This window comes from Tachypleus tridentatus, chromosome 1 (assembly GCF_004210375.1).
Source record: "Tachypleus tridentatus isolate NWPU-2018 chromosome 1, ASM421037v1, whole genome shotgun sequence".
Taxonomy (NCBI): Eukaryota; Metazoa; Arthropoda; class Merostomata; order Xiphosura; family Limulidae; genus Tachypleus; species Tachypleus tridentatus.
In genome coordinates this window covers 149,086,456-149,112,253 of record NC_134825.1, presented here as the reverse complement: position 1 = coordinate 149,112,253, position 25,798 = coordinate 149,086,456, and the positions used below count along the sequence as shown (strand labels likewise).

The window sequence follows — 25,798 nt, the reverse complement described above, 5'->3', positions numbered from 1 at the left end:
ACATATAACCCTGTATTTCAAAGAAAGTTATGTCATCATTTTCTACACATAAAAAGGTTTCAGTTAATCCTATAACATCAAAATCCTTTATCCTCAGTATCATTACAACAGAAATTTAACCTACCTTCAAAACAATTTCTATACTCTATTCCTACACTATACGTTTCCCTAGATATTATATTTTCTGATTTATTATAACCCTCTCCACTGTTTACACCTAGTTTTTAGCTGTATTTACAGCCAGGTTAATAATCCTTGCATAAAGCCAGTCATTAAATTAATTAAATTTAAGTAATCCATTCAAAAAATGTTTCCTTTTCTCCATGGTGATGAGAAAACTCACTTGAAGAGAAAAATATATATGTAAAGACAGCTGGTATGGGTTGAGAAAATTTTTTATGTATAGAAACGAACAAAGTTTCGACCTTCTTTGGTCATTGTCGAGTTCACAAAGAAAGAAAGAGGTAACTGACCAATAGCTGACTACATGTTTGAAGGGGGTTGTGTAATTGAGTGTAGGAATGTAGAGAGTGTGCTTAGATGTTGGATATATTTATTAATATAGGTATAAAAGTGTTCCTTTGTATTAGTGTGAAGTCACCTTCACACGTTTTCGAACACTGCAAATCAAATAAACACAACCATAAAAAACACCCAAATACTAAATAAAGAACAAACAAAACAAACAGAAAATTAAAAAAGCCTTACTTATACAACAACTCAAACCCAAAATAAACCAATACAAAGGAACACCTTTATACCTATATTAACAAATATAATCAAACATCTAAGCATGCCTTCTATGTTCCCACACTCAATTACACAACCCCCTTCAAACATGTGTTCAGCTATTGGTCAGTTACCTCTTTCTTTGAGAACCTGACAATGACTGAAGGTCAAAATATTGTTCACTCCTCTACACAAAATTTTCTCAACCCATACCAGCTGTTTTAACACATAGTTTATTTTTCTCATTAAACTAATTCCACAAGTCCAAACATTCAATTTGTTTGTCCTTACATGTTAACCTAAACCATGTATTCAGCCCTATTGACCCACTTAAAATCTAATTTCCACAAGTAACTTTTGGCACTATTTTGATAACATTAAGTTACGGCCATTCCTTTCAAATGGCTTTTTCTATACCTTGTAAACATCAGCTTCTATGACCTATACCCTTTTTTACATAATTAGCCTCATGTACATTACAAAGACTCCATCACTACTAGAAACATTTACTCTTTTTACTTGCTCTATCAATCAGTTATGTCCTCCACCCTCGACCCTGGATAGCATTATTTATTTTCTCCTTGTTTAGACCACAGGCTATCCCACCCACATGTCATGCCAAAGATTCACTTATAATTTCCTTAAGTATACCAGTACCATTCCTATCTTCCCTTCCCTCCCTCCTTAGTTTCTTGTGTGCACATGCTAAAGGCTGAAATCTGTGACTTAATAGAACCTGTTTAACACAACTAAATTCACTACTACTATCCCTAATACAGTTTATAACTTCTTAAAAGTCACTTGTCAGATACTATATCTGTTACATGTAAAAGCTTAAGTTCTTTTGCAATTCCTACTGTTATTTTTTTGTTTCCTTCACTCTATTTGTTGTTTGAAAGGAATGCAGAAATTGGTACTTCTGACAGTCTTGATATAAAAAATTGTCAGAGAAGCATGCTCTTAAACCTCTAATGAGATTATGCCAGAAATAAACATTTAATTTTGGGTCTTTGGTCCAAACTCACACAAACGGTTATCCACCTGCTTCAGTAATATAAGCCACCTACTATTTAGGCTTATATACCTGCTTCAGTAATATCAACCATCTACTATTCAAAGATAATGTAAACTCTGAGCATATATGTCTCATTGTAATAATTCCTTGTTTAACTTTACCTTGACATTCATTTTATATAATTAATACCTTTGATGAAAAAACGTATATTCTGGTAAAGATTTTTAGTGCACTGTAAATGGTCCCAGGTTTTCCCACATCATGCCAAAATACCTTTCAGTTATCTTCAATTTCACTAGATGCTCAAGACAATTATGTACTCTATTCAATCTTGACCACAATTTTCATTCAACAACTCCAGTGTTATCTTGAGCAACAACTGAAGAGAATTCCTGCTTATTACACATTTTTAGTTTCCATCATTTGAACAGGATTTCTGCATATTTTGTAATTTCTCGTGTTAAAAAATAATTCCTAAAGATACTAAGGAACAGTAATTTCAATGACATTTCATTTTTTTAAAAATCATCCTGGAAATTTTAAGACCAAAAGCAAAGCATTATTTTAACTATGCACAACTAATGTATTTGCAACAACTTTCCTTAAAAGGAATACATTTCTTCTAACACTACGTTTACAAATTTAACATGGATCCTAAATGTAAAATGATGGAAAAAGCATAGAAGATTACAATAATATGAAATTTGTAAAACAAACAAAATTTTCAATAACCAAAAAGAAGTTAAGAAACATAAACACCTGTAAACCTGTGCAAGAACAAAATTTTTACACTAAGACAAATTAAGTTTGATGGGAAAGGTTTTGTGCTTACATTAATTACAACAAAGCACCTCTGTTGATTTTGTGTAGCGAGGATTTCAGAAAAATTTCGATAAAAAACTGCAAAAAAAGATAAATTGAAAAGTTGGAATCTATGTGGAAAATAATTACTTTAGTCATAGAAAGCAAGTATTCATGATAAATTAGTTTTTATTGAAACTAGTACAATTACTCCAGGGTTTGAGATCTTAATGCTTTATTTTTATTATGAGTCAATCTGTAATATCTCTCTAACTCAATAATATCAATGTAGGTATAATTAGTGAAATGTTTGTGAACAACAATAAACTCCTGGACATTTATTTCTAGCTTTTTTTATGATGATGAGGTACTACAGAATTACATGAATCAACTGGTATGTTGAAGAAGTATCTGGAAAATGACATTAATTACGTGAAATCCAATGTAATATATATAGTTATAATTTGAATTCCACATTTAATTCTGATTATGAATCCACTAAATAGCATAAACTAAATAAAATGATCTATGCATAACAATGGATAAGTCACTTAAGTAACAGGGTAGTGTTTTATTGCTAGTTGTAGAACTTGTAGAATTTTACTATGTATTTATAGACGTAGTGATTATAAGTCACAAGACGTAATTATCTCTAAACAAATCACTAGTTAAGCCTCACTGAGAATAGAGTATAAAATTTTGGTATAATCATCTGCTAAAGGATACTGGAGTACCAAAACGGATTCAGAAAGAGGCTACTAGTATGACTCCATAGATGATTTGTTTGCTGTTAAGCACATACCTACAGAGTGAGCCATCTGTGTTTTGTACACCAAGAACATTAAAACCCACCTTTTAGGACTACAAGCCTTCAGACTCACTTATGAGTCACTAGGAGGCTTCAAGGATGGAAATGTTATCTTATGGATAGGATAAAATCTCTTTAACTTGTATTATTTTGAGAAATGAAAGGTAAGAGGTGATTTTATTAAAGCTTACAATGATTATTCGAGGAACCAAAAATATAAAGGCATCTGACTTCTTTGTGCTGCATTGTTAAAACAATAGGATAAGAGAACCCTAGTTTGAAATATGAAAAAAACAAACCAAGTTTCAGTTAAATCAGTATTATTCTCTAACTTGTGACTGGTTTATGGAAAGAGCTGCTGTAAGCAATATTGGGGAGCTGCATCTTACAAGAATTTTAGAGGGAACAGATAATTTTCTGAAAACTAAAGAGGTTTTAATTATTTTTTCTTTTAGAGGTGGCTGTACAGAAACAACACTGAAAATATAAATGTTCTTTTGTTATCTGTATGCTACTTTATGTTAAAAGGCCTCATACAATCCTAACAACCGATCTAGGACATGGAAAATTAACTTCTGTATTAGCACAAAATTTGAAAATATACAACCAATTTTAGTAATTCGAACATTGTTTTTAATAAAGAAATTTATTTTGGTGTGACTGTTAAAGGGAATCATCAGTTCACTCTATTATAAAGTATTTTATTTTTACTATCATATCCAATTTTGATCACCTTAACTAAAAAAAGTACCTTGAGTTGTTGAAGTTTCAGTAAAAAACTTTCAGGATTATCTCAGGTTCAGGGATTATTACACAGGGTTAAAAATTCTCAACATTTTTACAATGACATGAGTGCTCTGGGTAGAAAACATGGTTGGGGTTTTTCAAGATTTTTCTAGGTTTGGAATCCATAAAACCATGTGCCATTTCTAACAAAAATTGTGGCAAAAATACTAAAGAACACAAGTTTACATTGTGAAATACATGAGGATAAGATACTACACTAGTTAAGGAAGTGTTACTTTTCTACTTCAGAACCCTAGGTCTACAAAATAGTTTGCTTTCAAATGTGGGAAATCCTGAGTAGTTTAAGCCATGGATTAGTATTTGGGAAGTCAAGAGGTTGGACATAAGAAAATGAATTTCTTTGTATAGTTTAGAGCAGGGTGATAGTACAAGATGAAATAGCTTAAATGAGGACAAGTTATCTTTTCAAAATAGAATTTAAAAAAAGCCTTAAACTTTCAGCTAATATCAGCTGTATTAAAAAAAAGCACAGTTTTGGGATGAATTTATAGAATTTTTGAATTAAAAAGAACAACATACCTTCATACAAGAAAAAAATTCATCCAATAAATACTTGTACACAAAATATACACACAGATTCTGATGATAATTTTAACACACAACCCATGAATCGTATTAGTATTATAGGTACTAAAGTCATGATTCACTTTTTACCATTCAATATACTTTATACATATTTTTAGACCTGATATTTAAGTGACATTTTTTTCATAATTGTAACTTTCACTTAAGCACTCCTAAAATTCTAAACTTCAATCTTGGCTAACTGTCATCTGTTTGTTGTAACTTTAAATTTATAATTCTTCCTCAATTAAAATATTTATCTCACCTAGAATACAAATATTATTTTGCTCTTCCAAAGCTCCTGATTGTTTTATAAACACCAGTGATGCTATGATTTAAAATAAGTTTGATATAGCAAACTTATTATATCAAATAAACTTTAAAATACTTCCTTTGGGGAGTTATAAAAATACAATATTAACACTATTAATACGTAGTATATCATTGTATATGGGTTATGAGCTACAATAAGTATTCTAGTTCTCTATCTAATACAAGTATTCTACTACAAATTAAATATAATAAACGTAGAGAAATAATGATAAACTATCACTACATTTTCTTTTTAAAGTTTCAGCATTCGGGTGAAAGACAATAACCATTTATCTCCCTGGTACTAATAATATTACCATTATCAATAATAAAACTCTAATTAAGAATCTGTGAAACGAAAGAGCTATGTTACTACATGACATAAAATTAGACAACCTCATTCTGTCAATTTAATACTAATGTCACAGAACTGTTAAGTGTCACTGTTACTAGTATTAATATTAACGATAAGAAAGCGACATTACTGCTTGTCCTATGCCTATAGAATTCCTACTGACATATTGACAGTGTTTACGTCCAATGCTAAAAATTCATATGCTTATAGCTTACAAGATACAATGTTAAATATAATTAAGTTGTGCCGATAATGCAATATAAGTTAGAATTAAAATAAAATTGAAGAAAATTACCAGTTTTTTAAGTGTCCATTCACTCATAACACCATCTTTCTATACGTTCTTACCAAAAGTGTATTATCCACAGTGAAAAATTACTCACTAGCACTCGAAATATCACCTATTTCCATCTTTAAACTAACTATTCCTAAGCAGACATTGTACGCAACATCTACAGCCATAGCCACAACAACTGGATTGTGGGTTTCCTATATTTTTTCTAGTGTACTTTAGATGGCGCTTTATAAAGTTGATAAAATTTTGAAATATTGGAAAGATTAATAGGAAATTATGTTCGAAAGTTCATAATAATCTGTGAAATATGAATGTAAGAAATTCAAAGTTTCTTTTATTTGCATAAGCTATAATAGGTCTCGCATATTGAATTGTAGCAAAAATGCATTTTCAGTTTGTAGTAATATTTTTCTCTGCAGGCGTAAACGTTTCAATTTGTCATTTACGCTATTTTGATTGTTTGTTTGTTTTGAATCTCGCGCAAAGCTACTCGAGGGATATCTGCGCTAGCCGTCCCTAATTTAGCAGTGTAAGACTAGAGTGAAGGCAGCTAGTCATCACCACCCACCGCCAACTCTTGGGTTACTCTTTTACCAACAAATAGTGGAATTGACCGTCACCTTATAACGCCTCCACGGCTGAAAGGGCGAGCATGTTTGGCGCGATGGGGATGCGAACCCGCGACCCTTAGGATTACGAGTCGAACACCTTAACACGCTTGGCCATGCCGGTCCTGCTATTTTGATAACACTATGTAACTATGTAACAAAATTTTTACTTTTTCTTGTTCCTAGGCAGAAAGTGTTATATCCCAATTGCTTATGCTTGAAGTAAATGGAAAAGACCTATTTGGCCCGACATGGCCAAGCGTGTTAAGGCGTGCGACTCGTAATCTCAGGGTCGCGGGTTTGCATCCCCGTCGCGCCAAACATGCTTGCCCTCCCAGCCGTGGGAGCGTTATAATGTGACGGTCAATCCCATTATTCGTTGGTAAAAGAGTAGCCCAAGAGTTGGTGGTGGGTGGTGATGACTAGCTGCCTTTCCTCTAGTCTCACACTGTTAATTTAGTGACGACTAGCGCTGATAGCCCTCGAGTAGCTTTGTACGAAATTCAAAAAAACAAACAAACAAAGACCTATTTTTCTCATCAAACTTTGCTTTTGTGACTTGAGTAAAATTTTTGCTTTTTTGAATAGTAAAGTTTCATATTATACAATTTTTAGATATTTAAAATTTAAATATGTTTTTTTAATTTCCAATAGTATAGAAAAATATCACATATAAAATATCTTGCATGAACTTCTTACACATTCGTTGCAGATAAAATAAATTTATTCTTCATAATAATTTTATTTTGCTCTTTTGCAGGATAGTACAGAGGGGAAAAGAGAATCATGAAGTACGCTGTCCCAAGAATTTGGCGTGAACCCTCTGACCACTCAAGCAGTTGCTCTTTCTGCATGGTGGACCCTTCCAAACGTCTGGCTGGCAAAAATGCATCTGCTATCACGTATCCAGATGTTCCATCATCCATCACCCCAGTGCCGCACTGCCATGAGCTCCTTGCACCCACTCCGCCATAGGGAAAGCACTCATCCTCAGAAGAGAGCAGCAAATCAGAAAAGGAGGTAGACGTTAAAGATCCAGATTCCGATTTCAGAGGCACAGCTGGTGAGAGAAACCCATGAAAATGTGCGAATGTGCCCTTTTCACATAGAAAATAGGCTAATTTCTAAATTTCATTATCCAGGTCACAAAAGCAAAGTTTGAAAGGCATAATGACCATTTGATGCGCTTGTACAACATAAGTAATTAAGAAATAACACATACTATCAAGGAAAAAAATGTGTGTTATATAATGTAATGTAATTTACGAAACAGAATGTTCTATAAAATAATTCATTTCTGAAATTGTTTATAACCGTTGAAATTCTATTGGTCTGAGCATCGCTTAAAGGGGCTGTAGACGGCATATTGAGCATAAGACACGTCACACTGCAAATAATGCAACACATATATTTAAGTCTGCTTAACTTTAAATGAAAAATGCAAAATATTCAAAAATAAGAAAGTCTACAAGTGGATCAACTGATGCAACGTGTACTTCCACTGCATACATAACAATATTTATTTGAATTTGCACAATCTCTGCTTTTTCCGAATCTTAAGAAAAATGAGTAATAGTTTTTCCAATTGCTTTCAGACTCCTTCAGAACATTCAAGCATTTCGACTTGATTGTTTATTTGTATGTAATAACGAATTTGAACTGTAAAATTAAACCATGCCATCCCCCAAAAACTCTTTATTCAAAACTATTATTTACACTGTATAGATGTTTTATTTTTGGAATATCACGCAATTATTCGATGACTGTTTTCGTTAGCCGATCATAATTCAGAAACAAAAACTATAGGAAAGATAGTTAATCAACAACACCCACCGCCAACTTTTATCCCAATTTTTTACCAGTGAAAAGTGGAATTAGTAGAAACATTATAATGTTCTCACGATTGTGGGGCCTGGCATGGCCAGGTGGGTTAAGGCGTTCGACTCGTAATTCGAGAGTCGCGGGTTCGAATCCCTGTCGCACCAAACATGCTTGCCCTCTCAGCCGTGGGGGCGTTATAATTCGCGGTCAATCCCATTATGTGCTGGTAAAAGAGTAGCCCAAAAGTTGGCGGTGGGTGGTAATGACTAGCTGCCTTTCCTCTAGTCTTACACTGTTAATTTCGGGACGACTAGCGCAGATAGCCCTCATGTAGCTTTGCGCGAAATTCGAAAACAAACAAACAAATCTCCCGACTGAAAGGGCGTATGTGTTCGGTGACAAGATTAGAATTCGCAATTCGTAGATTGCGAGTTGAGCGCCTTAACATGTTAAGCCCATTGTAATGACGATATATTATTATTCAATCCAGATTAGTAAAATACTATGCATTGACAACATAAAACAAGACTAAAATCATTTTATTATTTATTCACAAACGATTTAACTGTTATTTAAATAACATTTAATAATGTTATTATTAGTATTTGGGAAGGCACACAAATAAAATAAATCATTTTATTATTTATTCACAAACGATTTAACTGTTATTTAATATTATGAAAAATGTTACAAAATCAGTTGAAATATTAGCTGTAATTCATCAAAGAGTTGACTGGAAATTATTTTTATTTATATTTATCAGGTGGTGCAGTTTATTTTCTTTCTTTTTAATCTAGTAATGAATATTTTAAGTTTCGTTCAGTAGTGATATATTTATCATCATATAAATGAGATGAAAAGCAAACTTCCAATGAATTTGTATTTTCATTTAGGGTATATTGAAAGCATATTTATTAAGGTATTTTCATTACAAACTTGTACGAGACACATACACCTATAATGCCTGATATAATTTTTATTAGCGATAAAATTCCCATACAATTCTTTAAATTCAAACAACTAACAAATTGAAATACAACAGCATAGTGTTGTAAACTTCTTAATGTTTATTTTATAAACTCAAACTGTTATTCACACTGTATTCTCTGCAAACCTTTTAATTAATGTTATTTACAGGAAATCATTTTAAACCCTTAAGCTCAAAGCGAATACACAATTTTGTTAAACAAGTTATGCGCTTAAGTCTTACCAAAAACATTATGTTACTCAAACGTGCACCGTCAGGGATAATCATACTCTTAAGTTTTAAAATAAAATTACGTTTATCAATTCAAATAACTCTTTTATTCAACGTAGTACAGAGAACTTTCATCCATTTTATTTTGTAGCATCAGCTCTTAATTTTCTACAACAGGATAACTAGCGCCATCATCTGAGCGTCTAGCGAAACTTTCATGAGATACAATTTATTTGACTTTTAATTAACAATTTCTGTCAAACGTAGTAATATTGCAGTACGAAATCACACCATATTTAGGGTCAATTCTGGCATAACTAAAATAAAATTAGAATATTACACCTTTATATTACTAGATCAAAAGTATGCTGCTTATGTGAGAATGAAAATAGATTAGCAGATGTCTAAAGAATTAAGAAACATTGTACAAATACATTTCTTTAAAACTGGAAAAAATAATCAGCCATAGGATTTCAGCAGCTTATTATTAGTAACAAATTTTTTATTAATCATTCGTATTACCTTCTTGCACTTATCAAAAGACACAATTGTTAACGTAAAATAATACTTGTATCTTTGTATTTTAGGACATCAAAATGGTTTTCAATATTAAAACTTTTTTAAATTTATATCTAAAAATATTAAATTCAAATATTGGATATTTTCTATTTTAAACTGATTGATAGCATAAGAACTTAAGAAAATTTAGTGTTATTTCTGGAAACAATAAAGGATGTTACAGAATACAAAACCTTCAAATTTTAATATGTTATTCTAAATTGTCCTATGCATAATTCTATTTAAAAATACCCTTAGTATCAGAATTAAGTAAAATATTGAAAAGTTCACAGAATTATCACAATATTCAACATCAATTCCCATAAACGTAACTACTGCTGATGAAAGAAACAAGTTAAATCACTGATACATAAAGAACTGCTTTCCTTTTATATTAGCAGATACATTGCCAAGTTAAGGTTAAAACACTTTAGCATGAACTGTACAACTGAAATGAATTAACATAAACACCCTTCAAACAGCTGATTTTACAACAGTTTACTCAATATTATACTACACAGTTTACTGGGGGCATTTATCAGTTGTTACTGGTCCCTCCACATCAAGGAAATGACTGTTTGCTAAGGAATTTTCAACATCAGGATTTTCTGCAGAGTGATGATAAAGCTCTTGGTCTACTGATTGAGTTAAACTCCAGAGTGACTGGTCAGAAGAAACCATGCTTTGTTCTGAATTGTTTAGGTTACTTTCTGCAATGGTTGTACCATTTGTTGTCTGGCAAACAGAAGTAATTAAATCTCTTTGTGAACTGCCATCTTCATTTGTAATAGTGCTTACTTGTTCAGATCTTGCTGTAGATAAAGAGTGGAAATCAGTATGTTCTCTATCCAATATTCTTGGTGTAGTAAATTGGTTTTTGTCTATTTGTTCATACAGTTCCATTATGTGGCTCTCCAATTGCTGGCAAATGTTGTGAAGTGAATAAATCCTTTTCTCTAAAGCCTTTATTTGGTCTGCATGTGTCTGTTTCAAAGTTTCCATCAGTGATTTTTGTTCATTTATTACAGTGTCTTTAGTGGCTGATACTTTTTCCAGGTCATGTAGTGCTGACTTATAGAATTCCAAGTGAGCACTTCTAGTGTTAAATATTTCTTTGAAGTTCTTAAGTTCAGCTGCTGCTGCCTGCTGCATTAATTCAAGTTCTTGTTCTAGCTGAGGCTTTGGACGACTAGCCTCAACTTGTTTTCTGAGTCGCAAATGGACCTCACCATACAATGTCAACTCTTTACGAAGGTGATCCACTTCTTTCCTCAGCACTTCACAACCAGCAGCTTCCTGTTGTAATGAACTAAGCTCAACTCTAGCTTCAAACAGCTCTGCTTGAGTCTTTTGCAGTTCTTTCTTTAGAAAATCATTTTCTTGTTTATGGGAAACCAGCAACTGTTGTAATTCTCGATTGGAAAAATTCAGTCTCTCATTTTCTTCTAAAGCCGATTTTAAATTGTCTTGCAGCTTTTGAGCCTCTTGATTTTTATCATTTTCCATGCTAACTACTTTCTGCTGCATGTTATTCAGTTGATGAAATAATTCTTGGCTTTCTTTTTCTATTAGATGTAACTGATCTTTCATTGCCACATTCTGTTCTTCAAGAGCTCGGGTTCTTTTAGCCTTTCCAAGTAATCGTCGATTTCTTTCTGCATGAATCTCTCGTTTGTGCCTTTCATACAATAGCTGACTATGTAATAAAGAAACCTGGCCACGTAAAATGTTTATCTCGTCTATGGGAGCCTGCCCACCAAAATGTGTCCAATTGGTGTTTTTAGAGCTGGGTAAAGGTAAACAACTCACTTCCTTCAAGTAGATATCACTACCAAATTGAAGATGGCGATCTAGCACTTCTGGAGGAGACAATGTTGTGAAAAGTGGAACTTCAGGTATAAAAGTACTTGACAAAGTACTATACTGGTTGACACTATACACAGTTTTGGTTTGTTCTGTTGCTTGTACAGTTTTTTGATTACCACTAATGTGATATTGCTCATAATTAAGCAAGTGTGGAAGAGGCTTCAGAGCTAAAGAGAACAAGTGTTCATACGATAACTGTTCAGTAGTAGTCTGGGAACTACAAGATACATTCTGAACAGGAACAAAAGTTGTAGAAGGTGTAGTAGTAGTAATAAGAGTAGCAGAAGTAATAGTAGTTTCCATAGTTGTAGGAGGCCCTTCACTACTAGAAGCAGTTCTAGATGTTAAAGAGCTGTTAGCTTCTGGTTTTACTAAACCACTTGTAGAGTCTACTACTCGTCTCAACATTTCTGTTGAAGTCACAGAGTCACTAACCTCATCTATTTGCTGAAGTGATGGGCATGACTGAGCTCTTTTAAAAGATTTTGATTCCTGAACCCATTCAGCAGGTATGTCAGGAGGTTGGCCACATTGACTAAAGTAACGCAGTCTGCTCATGTTTCTGAAAAATTGCTCCATGGGTAGATGATTTTCATTATATTTGTTATTACTGTAAATCTCATTTTCATAACCTAATTTTTCAGCAGGCAAACCACAAGTTAGATTACGAGTTGTTGACAAAAAAGGAGTGGCTTGTCCTGCTTCCTCGTTTGATGGTTTTGATGAAGTCATATTGTCAACAATGTCCGATACTTCTTTATCAGCTGCTTCATCCTCTTTGGCATCTTCAGATGTATCGCTCGTCAAACTGGTTTGGAAAGATGAATGAACTGATTCAATTTGCTTCTCATAATCAAGACAGGCATTCACACTTTGTAGAATGTTCTGTGTTTCATCCATGCTTTTAATTTCAGATGAGGTGGTATTACGTAATGGGTTATCTGGGGTTGCTTCAATGGCTACATCCAATGGTGGACTGTTTCTCTGGCTTTGTGGTGTTGAATTTGTTTGTGGTACACCAGAACTTGTTTGCTCAACAGATGTTATAGAAGAAGCAACAGGTGGTGTTGCCAGGCCACAACTGTGTGAAGGACTCCAAATGTTACCACTAGTACCAACATCCTGAGCTGATGGTGTATCAGTACCTTTTGAAACAGGATACTGTGAAGTTAATTGGCCAACAACAGAGCTGAGATCACTTAATATGGGTGTAAAAGTGTGGCGATCTGAACCACTAATGCGCTGGTCTCTGAACTGGTTCTGTGGCCATTGACCAGTATTTAAACCTTCTTCCCATGCTCCCTCAGTGACATCCAAAGAAAGTTTTGCACATTCAACAATAATGTCATGCATTTCCATTTTTTTCCACATAGCAGTTGTTAGCTCACCATCCTTGGAAGCTGTTACTAGGAGTGGGTGTAGCCTTACTCGCTCAAGCATTGGTTTTATTGTTTTTGTAAATACTTGTAAAGTATCTCTGTTGGAATACTCCTTATTTGGATCTCTATGACCATAACAAGATCTGAGATATGCTAAAAAATTGCAGGGATACATTGCATATAAACGGTGAAACAGTGAATACAATCCAACCTGTAAATGCAAAAGAAAAACTGCTGGCACATTACTTGGTTTCTTTGTATTCCATGCTGCTAATCTGGAGAATATGTCAAATATCTCTTGAAGAAAAGGCCCAATGGAAGCTGGAACCACAGGCAGAAGAGTGACTAATATTAAAAGTGCACTCATTAAATTTGGTATATCTGTATCTGTTTTCAGTACATGAAGAAGTGAGGTAAACAGTTTATGAGTAGCAATTTTGTAAAGCCAAGAAGGTTGCTTACGAACAACATGCCCCAAAAGCATTAAAGACTGTGGTCTTGTTTTTCCCTTCAAACATTCTGCTAATTTATCAAACAAGAATTTATCATGTGGCTCACGAACACCAACTACGATATCAAGGCATCTTTCTGACTGAAAAGCCACATAATAATCTACGAGTGCATTTAGCAACCAAGGCTCTCGAGTATTGTTCAAGCTTTCGTGTATGAGAACTTTAATTTCTTCAACGACCGTACTATCACTTGACTCTAACATACCAAATAACTCTTTTATAGAGTTACACTTCTCCATATTAGAGAAAAACTTTGATTGCGTCTGACAAAATTAGGAAGTTCTTAATTTTAAACAGTTCCACTCCAGTTACAATTATGTTTTTCTAAATCACTATAGCTGGAAAATTATGATTAAATGAATAATGTAATGAGTCTAAACATAGGATGGTAAGATCAAATTTGAAAGTAACGACTAGTTTTGAATCTTACATAAAAATATCAAATAAGTTTGCCAAATATCCATCAATATCATAAAGTTTGGACTAACCAACTCCAAATTCTTAATATACACACTGTTAAATTTTCTACTTGACGATAGAACTTACAAGTGATGCTACATTATAGAACTGTACCACACAGAGTTAGTCCTTAACTGACATCTATCGGAATTTTCATTCTTAAAGTAGACCAAATTCTGGTGCTTTCATTAGCGAAAAAAAAAAAAGCTCTATTAAACTATTTCTTTTAGTAATAAATTTTCTTATCGTTATTGTGACTGTCTGAAAAACGCCACTACAAGCAGAGTAAAATAAAAAACTTTATTAAATAAAACAACTTACTGATAACCAGAATACATCGTTGAATTAAATGGTAAGAGCTTTTTTTTTTTTTTTTGAATTTCGCACAAAGCTACTCGAGGGCTATCTGTGCTAGCCGTCCCTAATTTAGCAGTGTAAGACTAGAGGAAAGGCAGCTAGTCATCACCACCCACCGCCAACTCTTGGGCTACTCTTTTACCAACGAATAGTTGGAATGACCGTCACATTATAACGCCCCCACGGCTGAAAGGGCGAGCATGTTTGGCGCGATGGGGATGCGAACCCGCGACCCTCAAATTACGAGTCGCACGCCTTAACACGCTTGGCCATGCCGGGCCATTAAGAATGAATAAATAAATAAATAAACTTTTTACTTTAATTGAATCACCAATTTTTAGTTGGTTTTGAATTTTGCGCCAAGGTACACTACGACAAGCTGTCCTTAATTTCGCACTATAAGACAGCTAGTCATCATCACCCATCGCCAACTCTTGGGCTACTCTTTTACCAAAGACTACTGGGATTGCTTGTAATGTTATGACGCTTCTACGGCTGAAAGGAAGAGCATGTTTGGTGTGACGGGGAATTCGATCCTGCGCCCCTCAGATTATGAGTCGAGTGCCTTATCCACCTGGCCATACCGTGCCTCTGGTTTTTAGTACTTTTATACAAAATTAATATTCCTATTCTATAAGTCTAACATCTAGAAGTATGATAAAATACTGTCATGCAATATTTGTTATTTATTTTACTAGAGTGAATTTGGCTAAGAATGAAGTATATATTGAGGTTTCTTGAAAGTCTTGTGATTGTTAATCTTAAGTTTGCTGTGTACTCTTTTTGAAAATAGGAACTTAATTGTTCTCTCTTTTATTTATACACAGCAGACAGCCCAATATGGCTTTGCTATAAGAAAACACACACACACTTTTACTTATTTATTATTTTGTGCCTTATAATTCTTTTCGTCATTTAAAACTAGTCTAAATCAAACTTATGGTATATAAAAATAATATTTTTCATCTAACGGAGGCTCCTGAAAAGGTTTTTGTTGAATAAACTTCAAAACTAGCTAATTTTGCCAAAGTCCAGCGTCTACCTGAAATTAATTTTACGGAAAGCATTGTAAACTTTGATATTATTATATTAAACGTTTAAACTTTTGAAGCAAGCAAAGTTTTTATTCTTAAAATAAGTAACAAAATGAGGCATCATAGATGGTACGTCTGGTTCCTAGGGTGACTCGTAAGTTGGTGACACACCAGCAACTACCGTCATAAAAGGGGAAATGAAAAAGGATCATCTTGGAAGTTGGTGGTATTAAGGTGCTCTAAAATGAAATCGGAATTTTTAAATATGGTGACTCCACAAACAGGTGCAGAACAATATTAGTTGTATTCATAACGAGAAAAACAGATGGGGTCACCATGGGAGCTGAGGCTTTGTGGGTGCTATTGAATGATATCTGATGCTTTCCTTGTCTCAATATACTTTAAGCTAAAACGTACAATACAGTGCAAAAGTGTTAGGATAAGAAAATATTAATTTTTTTTTTCCATTTTACTGGGATAATTCTTTCATGCCATTACAGAATGTAAATTTCAACACTGTAGTGATACTTCACTGATCCCTGTTGACAAACGAATGAGCCAGGGTGAGAATACTTATAATTTTTTAGAATTACTATATACTAGTACCAAGGGCATGTCATAATGGTTCTGCTTGAATGAACGTACTGATCAAATGTAGGGTTTGAAATAACTGCCATGGTACACCATGTAGTGTCTTAACTGTATAGAAGGAAGCTAGCACATAGCACAAGTAATACGAGAATAAATCACTTTAATAGTGTTTCACAAATAAACTTTTATTTTAAAACTGGGTTTAACGCTATACATTACGTTCTGTTGCTAGGACACGGCCTAAAAAGCTTAAATAATTATACGTAGAGCAGGGTTTGCATAAAACCTTTTTAGGATGCTGGTAGGATCCTCCGACAAATTGCTGAAGACTTGGGATGCTCCCCAAACACCATCAAGTACACCCAAGATCATGAATCCAAGACAGGTAAATTTGAAAATATGAAAAGAAAAAGCAGAACACAGATATTGATGTTAAGTATTTTCGTTTATGTAGCCTTCTGGATAGAAGGAAAATTGCCACTGATCTCAAGCATGAGATAAACGACCATGTACCAAACGATAGAAAATTGCCCAGATGTACTGTATCAAGAAGACTTAACAAGAGTGGAATATTTGGTCATGTAACAGAACCGTTACTCCGATCTTCAAATATCGTTAAGAGACTGAAATTTGCTAAAAAAGTACAAAAACTGGATTGTTGATGATTGGAAAAGGGTGTTATGGATGGATGAGTCCAAGTTTGAAATTAATTAGCAATGAAAGAAGTTGCTGAAGTCATTTAAATGGTGCAATGGCTCCCACACAGCTTCGATCTCAGTCAACCCAGTTGAGCAGATCTTGGATTTGATAAATCTAAAACTTGGTCAAAAGTTATTTCCAAATAAACGCTATGGGAGTGTATTAGAGACATTTGGAGTAAAATATCAAAAGACGATTTGATTAAATATGCTACAACAATGGCTAAAAGACTGTGTAACTTTTCAGTGCAAAATGGGGCACACAAAATATTAAGTGTTTGTTTATATATATATGTATGTGTGTGTGTGTAACTAACGTACTTATTCCACGTACATTGAAGGTATTGGAGACCAGCGGTGGAACATAGGGGCAAATCCAAACGCCGGCCCTCCCCATCCATGTCACTCTTTGGGGAAGGTGGGGTTCCTTCGGGTATCTGCCAGTTTTCACGACAGTCATTTCAACATTTCGCTAATTATAAGTAGACATACATACACAAAATTTTGTCAACGATTTTTATGTATTTACAATTACCGAGTTATTTAAGGTTCAGTAACACTTTAATGTACAGCGGTATTTTCAACACTTTGATTTTTTTCCACAAGTAGCAGTAATAAAGTTTCGCTCAAGTAAACTGTATGTATAACAGAAACGAAAGAAGAAAAAAACACAACATATAATATTTCGTATTTTTCAGATCAGATTGTTAAATTTTACTAGCATCGATTGTCATAATTTAATGACCACAACATTTAAAATTTAGGTTTGGTAATTTTGGTTTGTCTAGAAACGCAACAGTAGAAAAAAAAAGACACGAATAACTTACATGACGAAATATTTAATAACGAAACGGTGTGATGACTTTATTCAAACTAATTTTGATTTTATAATATCAAAGCGACGGCAAAAACAAGCTAAGTTTGTTTATCATATAGATATGTTTGGCGAAAGATGTTTAAGATGAGGTCTAATTAACCCTAAATATGATGACGAGGAATTCTTTTTGGAAATGAAAGATTAGAGACGGTTTGAATGGGTAATTAAGGAAACTTTACTATAAATATACAACGTTCCGACAAGATTATGTTATCAACGGGTACAAGTAATTTACATAGATACAGGAATATATATGCACATTATGAAACAAAAGGTCACGTGATCAGGGATTGTTTAACAGTTTGGTAAAGATATTTTGGTACCCCAGCTTTATTTTAAGTTATTGCTGTTTTGTTCAATTACGATGGCTTCTTTGCTTTTGTTGATGTTTGGTTCTTTGTTTAAAAATTCTTGTTTTAAATACATATACAATGGGTGATGAGCTGTATCGGTGGTAAATGTCAGAGAGTTTAGTATTATGTTTGATTATTTTAGAAAGATGTAGGTATTGCGTAATTTTAAATAATATCTACTTAATAACGAGTTTAGTATAGAGATCGGTTTTTGAGGTTGTTGACGTTTTTAGCGAAAAGCAACATGGTTAGTTAAGTCAAGCAAATAGTAAAATATTTGAAAGTAAAATTCAATAAAACGTAAAATGAATCAGGTTAAAACAAAACAATGTGGAAAAAAGTGGTAAGCGCTCATGAATAATTAAATTGGCCAATAGCTCGTAAAAATGTTTCAAAAATTCAATAATTTTGGACAGTGTTACCATCAAGGCTAAACCCATAATAAAATGTTTCTAAAATGTTGTTGTCGATCAGACTCGTAACAACTGAACGGCAGTAAAATGTGAGCTATTATGTCACATAGGCTATACATTGGTGGATCAGCACCAGATAAAATAAAATGAGCAGCTAGAAAACTGTGATCAATGATAAAACAACTTCCTCCTTTTGATCCACACGGAAACATGATAGCGAGAGCAACATAAGATTTGATCTTAAGTAGTTTGGTGCAACGTTTCTCATGCCAAATCGACTGCCAACTTGCGCGAAGCCGTGTCTTGAATACAGGACTATAATCCCTATATGGGACAAGCATGATTGTAACATCACTAGAGCAGATGCAATTAGCTGTGGTGTCAGCAAGCTCGTTCTTGTGAACACCGATATAGCTAAGTATCCAGAAAAACTGGATATTAATGGAAGATGATGAAGAAATGAACTAGACGTCATTGCATATCGACGAGAACAGGGTGAGAATTAAGGGTAAGCAATTCCAGGGCCAGTAGAGAGCTAAGAGAGTCACTATAAATAGGACAGTTTGTGTACTGCATAACTTCTATGTGATCCAGGGCAAAAGAAATACCATATAACTTAGCAGTAAACACAGACACTAGATGGTGAATGGGATCAAGTATCTTTGAGGCTGAAATCTTGGAAGAACTATAGACCAGAAATCTATAGTTCAGTTTGGATCAAATGAGAGCATGCTATATCTTGAGTATAGAACATCATTCCAATTCCTAAGAGATTGAAGAGAAGAAGCTCTTCACTATCATTGCTGTGATATGAACAGTAATTTGTGATTATAGGAATATTGGCTACTCAGAACTCCTGTACAGGTATGTAAAGGAATTCAATAGGAAATTAGAACACTGAAGAACAAATCAGAGATCAAAGTATTTTTAGTTACTTTAGACGTTGTTTTAGTCCCAGTTTTTGCGTGTGTATTAAATTACATTTTTTTAAAGGCACCCTTTTACTACGAATGGATATGTCCCACCCAAACCATATTTCCTAAAGTAACTATAAAGTAGTTATACTGTATCTTTTTAAAAATTTACACGTAACTTCACGAAATTTGGGAAATTATTGGTAAACATTACAAGGCTTCCGTATACAAAATATCAGAGCTTTTACCTAAGTTTAAAATTTCTAATTTGTTGACATGCTCAGGTATTTTTTTCTTTTCAAATGCTGATTATCCAACATACAAATTAATTTTGATTTTGGACTATTTATATGCATCAGAAAACAGTAAAAATTCCACACGCGAAATCTTTATAACCTCCTACTAACCTACAAATAATTATGAAACTTTTATCAAAAATAACTGTATTTCGGTTGGGTCGATTTGACCGACCTCGTAACCACCATAAAAATTAGGAAAAATATATAAATTACGGATTTTTTCTTTCCAGAATGATTACAAATTATGACATGAAGCCACAAAGGTTTATTAAAAATAGCTTAAATCTCACAATACACCTACATATTTTTATTATTCTATTGAACTTTCAGCAGTGTCTGACTAACATTACAGAAGTTTCAAAAGAGGCAGTGCACGTGCACTCATGTCCAGTGGTATAAAACTGGCATTTACAAAATGACCTGTCTTGGGTTTTAGTAAGCTAGTGGACTAGTATTTTGTAAAATACTATCACATGAAATTGAAATATAGTATATATAATATATTATTTACAAATAAATTATTAAATTCCAATTACATTTATTATAGAAACAATTATTTCTTCTGCTTGCGAACTTTGTACTCGCTTGCCTTAATTTTCTACGTTTTCTGAAGCTTCTCACGTGAAGAATATACAGTAAAATCATTTTTGGGTTTTATACGTGAATGCTAAAACAACAAAAACTCATAAATTACTATATCAGTACCACAGCATTTCACTAAAATGCATCATGCTTAGTAATTAAGCTATATTTAACTCTAAAAGAATATTACATTTCGAATTGCATTATTTTCTACCTCTCCACTTCGATTCTATCGTAAAAAGGACGGTGTTTCCTGCATAAATACTTCACAGAGGCTGGGAAAGGTAGATGGGGGACATTTCTGAACTTTTGGATGTTTATACACATGTCAGAGGGCGAAGTTGATGTATAGTTAGCAAGTATTTCCAAAAATGCAAGAGATGAATAGGGCTAAAATAGTTGATTCATTAAATATGACAATACCTGGGAAAATAGGGAAAATAAATAGGAGGTTCCTATTTTATATTCTGGTTTTTAATTTCAGTTTCTAATTTGTAATAAACCATAGACTTTGTACTTGGACATCATAAACATCTAATTTGAACTAAAGCTAGATTCAACATACCCCGTGACACAAAAATCGATATTTAGAATTGTTTTGATTAAGAAATTAACTACTGTATAATACTAAAATTTGAATTATAATCTATAATATGATACCAGACTTATTCACATACATTCATGAAACGGCAGTTCAATAAAATTTTGAGTTTAAACCTGCAAATGTGATGACATACCTTCTAAAACTTGATCATAGGAAGACCCGTCGAGGAACGGTTAGTTAAGTTTAGGAATGGAAAATATTGCCATAATTTAAGTACCTTAGTGGCACAGTGGTATGTAGGTGAACTTATAACGCTAAAAATTAGGTTTCAATATCCATAGTAGGCAGAGCACATATAACATATCATGTAGCTTTGTGCTTAATTACAAATAAACAAAACGCAGAACTTAAATCTTCATTTACTAAATATTTTTGTTAATTTATTGTATTTAATCAAGATAAACAAATAAAAATATTATTTATGGAAAATAAACTGTATTTATTAGAGATAACTTGATGCTGATAAAGAATATTATTTACTAAAATCTCGATACTTAGCACGGAGAACAACGACACCATTTTGAAGATGAGATTCCAAGTCACCAGTAGATATTTCTTACTTTTCAAGTGTTTTTTATTACTTATAGCTGGAAGTAGAGATTGCTTCAGTCAACAAAAGAAAGTATAAAAAGCAAAGAATATCATTCAAGTTGTAACTGATTTGAAATATAAAATTAAACTTTCTGATCAACAACAGCCAAATTGAAATTCCAAGAGATACAGAAAGGGTAATAAAGGCACAAATGTGAACCGAAGCAGATCATAAGTAGTAACAGAATTACGCAATTTCAAAATCTTCATCAAAAATAAACAAATCTGCATCTGGCGTAAATAAACTGAAACTACAATTAAAATCAAATCTGTACTTCTATTAAAAATGAAATTAAATCCTACACTGAAAATGAATAATAACTTGTTCACTTTGCAATACTGACAGTAGCATACAGGACTTAAAATGTATACTCTAGCAAGTTTGAGTTCTGAGAAATTCAGACAGATGTGTCTAAAAATGCTCAAATTACTCTTACATTCAATTTATTTCTATAGTTCTCCCCTTCAGTATAGATTGGTAGTTATAGTTAGTGAAACTCTCACAGAAGCTTCTGCCTGTTAAGAGTATTTTGCACTGGAACTCAAACATCAGCCCATATTTTTGCTGAACTTGGGAAAGGGTTCTGGAAGTTACGTCATGCCCGAATCACTACAATACACTACCTTATTACTGAATTAATGAAGGAAGAATGTCCAAGTGTTACTCGTTTATTTTCTGTTATATGATCAAGTTTTGCTAGCATGAGTTGAATTCTAGCATCAGATGTCTTTAGTGGGTGTTGTGGACACAGCAAAGCAATTCTAATTATTCCATACTAGTGTTTATTTATAGTGCTCACAGGTCTTTACAATTTACTATTCCCCTGTGGGACTAAAAGGCGTATAGAGTCAGTAGGAACCATATTTTGTACTTTCTGTATGGAAAACATAACAACTAAAACGAATTGGTAAATGGCCACACACTGATAATTCTGTATACATACAACCATCGTTTCATGTACTTTGTTTTCTGATTTATTGGTTTTTGCCAATAACTTCACTTTCTAAAATGTTATGTTCTTACACAAAAGTTGTTTAGAGTGGCGTAATGGCTTTCATGAATCATAAAACAAATTGAGATCTTGGAACCCGCTGGGTTAACAATCATGACCACAAGGCGGTGAACCCCTTTGTAAAACCAAAAGCCATTGGGAGAATATCTACAGTGCTTTGAATTTCTCACAAGGAGAAATTTTTTAACATCCCTGAATCAGATATTACTGATGAACTATCTAATAATGGTATACTAAAAATGTTAATTGAGTCTCCTTTTCAGTGATGTCGAGAAACCCACTTGTTGAGAAATTTATATGCAAAAACGGCTCGTTTGGGTTGAGAAAATATTTTACGTAGAAGAGCGAACAACGTTTCGACCTTCTTCGGTCATCGTCAGGTTCACAAAGAAAGAGGTAACTGACCGGAAGCTGACCACATGTTTGAAAGGGGTTGGGTAACTGAGTGTCGGAATGTAGAGAGCAGTGTTAGATGTTTGAATATATAATTTTATTATTTTAATATAGGTATAAAGGCGTTCCTTTATATTGGTTTATTTTGGGTTTAAGTTGTTGTATAAGTAAGGCTTCTTTAATTTTGCGTTTGTTTATGTTTGTTTCTTTATTTAGTATTTGAGTGTTTTCTATGGTTATGTTGTGTTTATTTGACTTGCAATCAATTTGAATCTGGTTTCCATTTTTCTACTTGTTTCTCCAATATAGAAGTCGTGGCAGTTATCACATTGTATTTTGTAAATAATGTTGCGTGGTGTTTGTCAGTGTAGTTTTTACATAGTATAGACCTCAGTTTTGTGCCTGGTTTTTGAATAAATTTGGTATTAACTGGAATGTCATATTTTGTTACTAATTTTTGTCAAATATTGGTTATTTGTTTGCTGATGTCAGGAATATATGGTATACAGCAGTATATGGTTTCGTGATTTTTTGATTCGTGAGATATATTTACTTTAGTTGGCTGATTTTGCTTTCTGTCTAGGTGTGTGCGTATAATGTTTTCTACGGTTTGTGGAGGAAACTTATTGATGTTGATGAAGTATTGTTTTATTTTGTCTAATTCATCGTTAATTTTATCTGGTGAACATAGTTTTATGGCTGTTTTTATTTGGTTTCTTAGTATGTTGAGTTTTTGTTTTGTTTCATGTGCTGAGTCCCAAGGAATGTATAGTCCAGTATGGGTGATTTTTCGGTGGATTTCTGTTTTGAATTGTGTATCGGTTCTTGTAATTTTGAGGTTCAGAAATGATATTTGATTGCTTTCTTCCTGTTCACATGTAAAGTTAATGTTGGGATGTATAGAGTTAATGTGATTGAAAAAATTAAATATGTGTTCTGTAGATTTGAATCCCGCAACCGTGTCATCTACATATCTGTACCAGTATAGTGGTGGATGTAATGCTGTGTTAATTGCTTGTGTTTCAACTTGTGTCATAAAAATATTGGCTAGAACTGGTGATACTGGGTTGCCCATGCTTAGGCCATTTGTTTGTATATAGTTTTGGTTGTTGAACATGAAGTTTGTCTTTATCGTGGTGAATTCTATGAGGGTTGCTAACTGGTTACTGGGAATTTCTATAGTTGGGTCAGGGTCTCGGATATAGAGTTCTAAGGCTATTTTGCAGGCTTCAGTGGTTGGAACTTCTGTAAAGAGGGATATAACATCAAAACTGGCCATTAAGGCTTTATGATTAAGTTGATTAAGATTAGACTTGAAATTAAAAGAGTCTTTGATGAATGAGCTGGCTGATGTTACATATTTGGAGAATGCCCATGCTATGTATTTACCAAGATTGTAATTAAACGATTCATATGTGGACATTAATGGTCGTAATGGACAATCTGGTTTATGAGGTTTGGGGATGCCGTATATTTGCGGTGTGCGTGAGTCGGTTTCACGTAGGTAGGAATAAAGTGTTTGTGAAATTGTGTTGGCTCGTTTCATTTGTAGTAGTAATTTGTTCAGTTGCGTCTCGTGTGTCTTTGTTGGATTTGTGTGTCTTGGTTTAAATTTGTTCGTGTCTGATAGGGTGTTATTCATTTTTTTGGATGTATTCATTCGTGTTCATTATGACTATAGCGTTACCTTTATCTGCTTTTAGAATTTTTATGTTTTTGTCTTGTTTTAGGTTTTTAATGGAATTAATGTTTCTTTTTGTAAGGTTGTTTTTTAGTTTTCTGTTTTGTGAAATTATGTTGATGGTTTTGTGAGAAAATTCTTTGAAAAAATCGTTTAAGATGTTGTTTTTAGGTGTTTCTGGAAAATATAAATTTGTAATTTTACCTGGGAAGTTTGGCTGTTGGATGTCAATAAAATTATCTAAGTTGTCTTCTTTCTGTTGGTTGTTTTTTGGTTGTTTCCTTGTTTTTGTTCTCTGTAGAAAGTATCACAAGTCTCCTGGCTAGGTCTTCTAAACATGTTTTGATTTCTATGGTTAGAATGTACCTAGGTGCTATTGCGAAGTTGAGTCCTTTGTTAAGTAAATGTATCTCGTCTGTGTTTAATTGTCGGTCGGATCTGTTAATTATGAGGTTATACCTATATTATCTCTATGTACCTTTATACCTATCTTAAAATAATAAAATAAATAAAATTATATATTCAAACATCTAACACTGCCCTCTACGTTCCAACACTCAGTTACACAACCCCTTTTAAACATGTGGTCAGCTTCCGGTCAGTTACCTCTTTCTTTGTGAACCTGACGATGACCGAAGAAGGTCGAAACGTTGTTCGCTCTTCTATGTAAAATATTTTCTCAACCCAAACGAGCCGTTTTTGCATATAAATGAGTCTCTTTTTAGAATAATGGTATAAATGAGATGACAAGAGTTTTATTGACATTTATACTGAAATACCCACCTGTTAGTGTAAAGACAGGTAATTAGAAATCAAAAATCAGAGCAAATATTCTAAACCGGGGTTTTGATGCCCATAATGAGCACAGCATTGATAGCCTATTGTGTACACCTGAGCGTAATTACAAACAAACTAAAACATTTTGCTATAATTTTAACCTGTTTTTGTTGTATTCATAATACCGTGATAGGAGTGAATGTCAGTAACATTGTGTGAACTGCTCTGAATGACACTTTTCATACTATAAATGATGCCCAAAAAGAGTAGAAAGATTTTGTTTTTTGTTGTGAGGAGCAAAGATACACAATGGGCTATCTATGTTGTTTATTCTGGACCTCTGAATCAGATCATAAGAGTTTGTGATAACACTAGAATAGAAACTGTATTTGCAAAATGAAATATTGCGTAAGTTGAAATATAAATTTTTGATTATATTTGACAATACTACTGAATCTAATAATCAGACCTAATCCCTTCATCTATTATCTTTTATTAGTCCGACCTGTCTCTGTATAAGTCGAATATTACTGA

General features: G+C 33.4%; 2 protein-coding genes across 2 annotated transcripts in view; both read right to left on the bottom strand.

Annotated features, from left to right (window-relative positions):
* Positions 1-5,871, bottom strand: part of LOC143226756 (serine/threonine-protein kinase MRCK alpha-like) — a 125,030-nt gene extending 119,159 nt beyond the window's left edge. The window contains 1 exon segment of the mRNA XM_076458136.1: positions 5,687-5,871. The gene's annotated coding sequence lies outside the window, so the exon portion shown is untranslated.
* Positions 5,872-9,076: 3,205 nt separating this feature from the next.
* On the bottom strand, positions 9,077-14,218 carry Tsc1 (tuberous sclerosis 1 protein hamartin). The gene has a single exon (XM_076458122.1). It carries the CDS (start codon positions 13,865-13,867, stop codon positions 10,394-10,396), a length of 3,474 nt encoding a protein of 1,157 aa, XP_076314237.1. The 5' UTR covers positions 13,868-14,218; the 3' UTR covers positions 9,077-10,393.
* Between the last annotated feature and the right edge of the window lie 11,580 nt (positions 14,219-25,798).

Excerpts from the sequence above, each read along its gene's own strand:
- Tsc1 (XM_076458122.1), bottom strand. The coding sequence starts at position 13,867 with ATGGAGAAGTGTAACTCTATAAAAGAGTTATTTGGTATGTTAGAGTCA.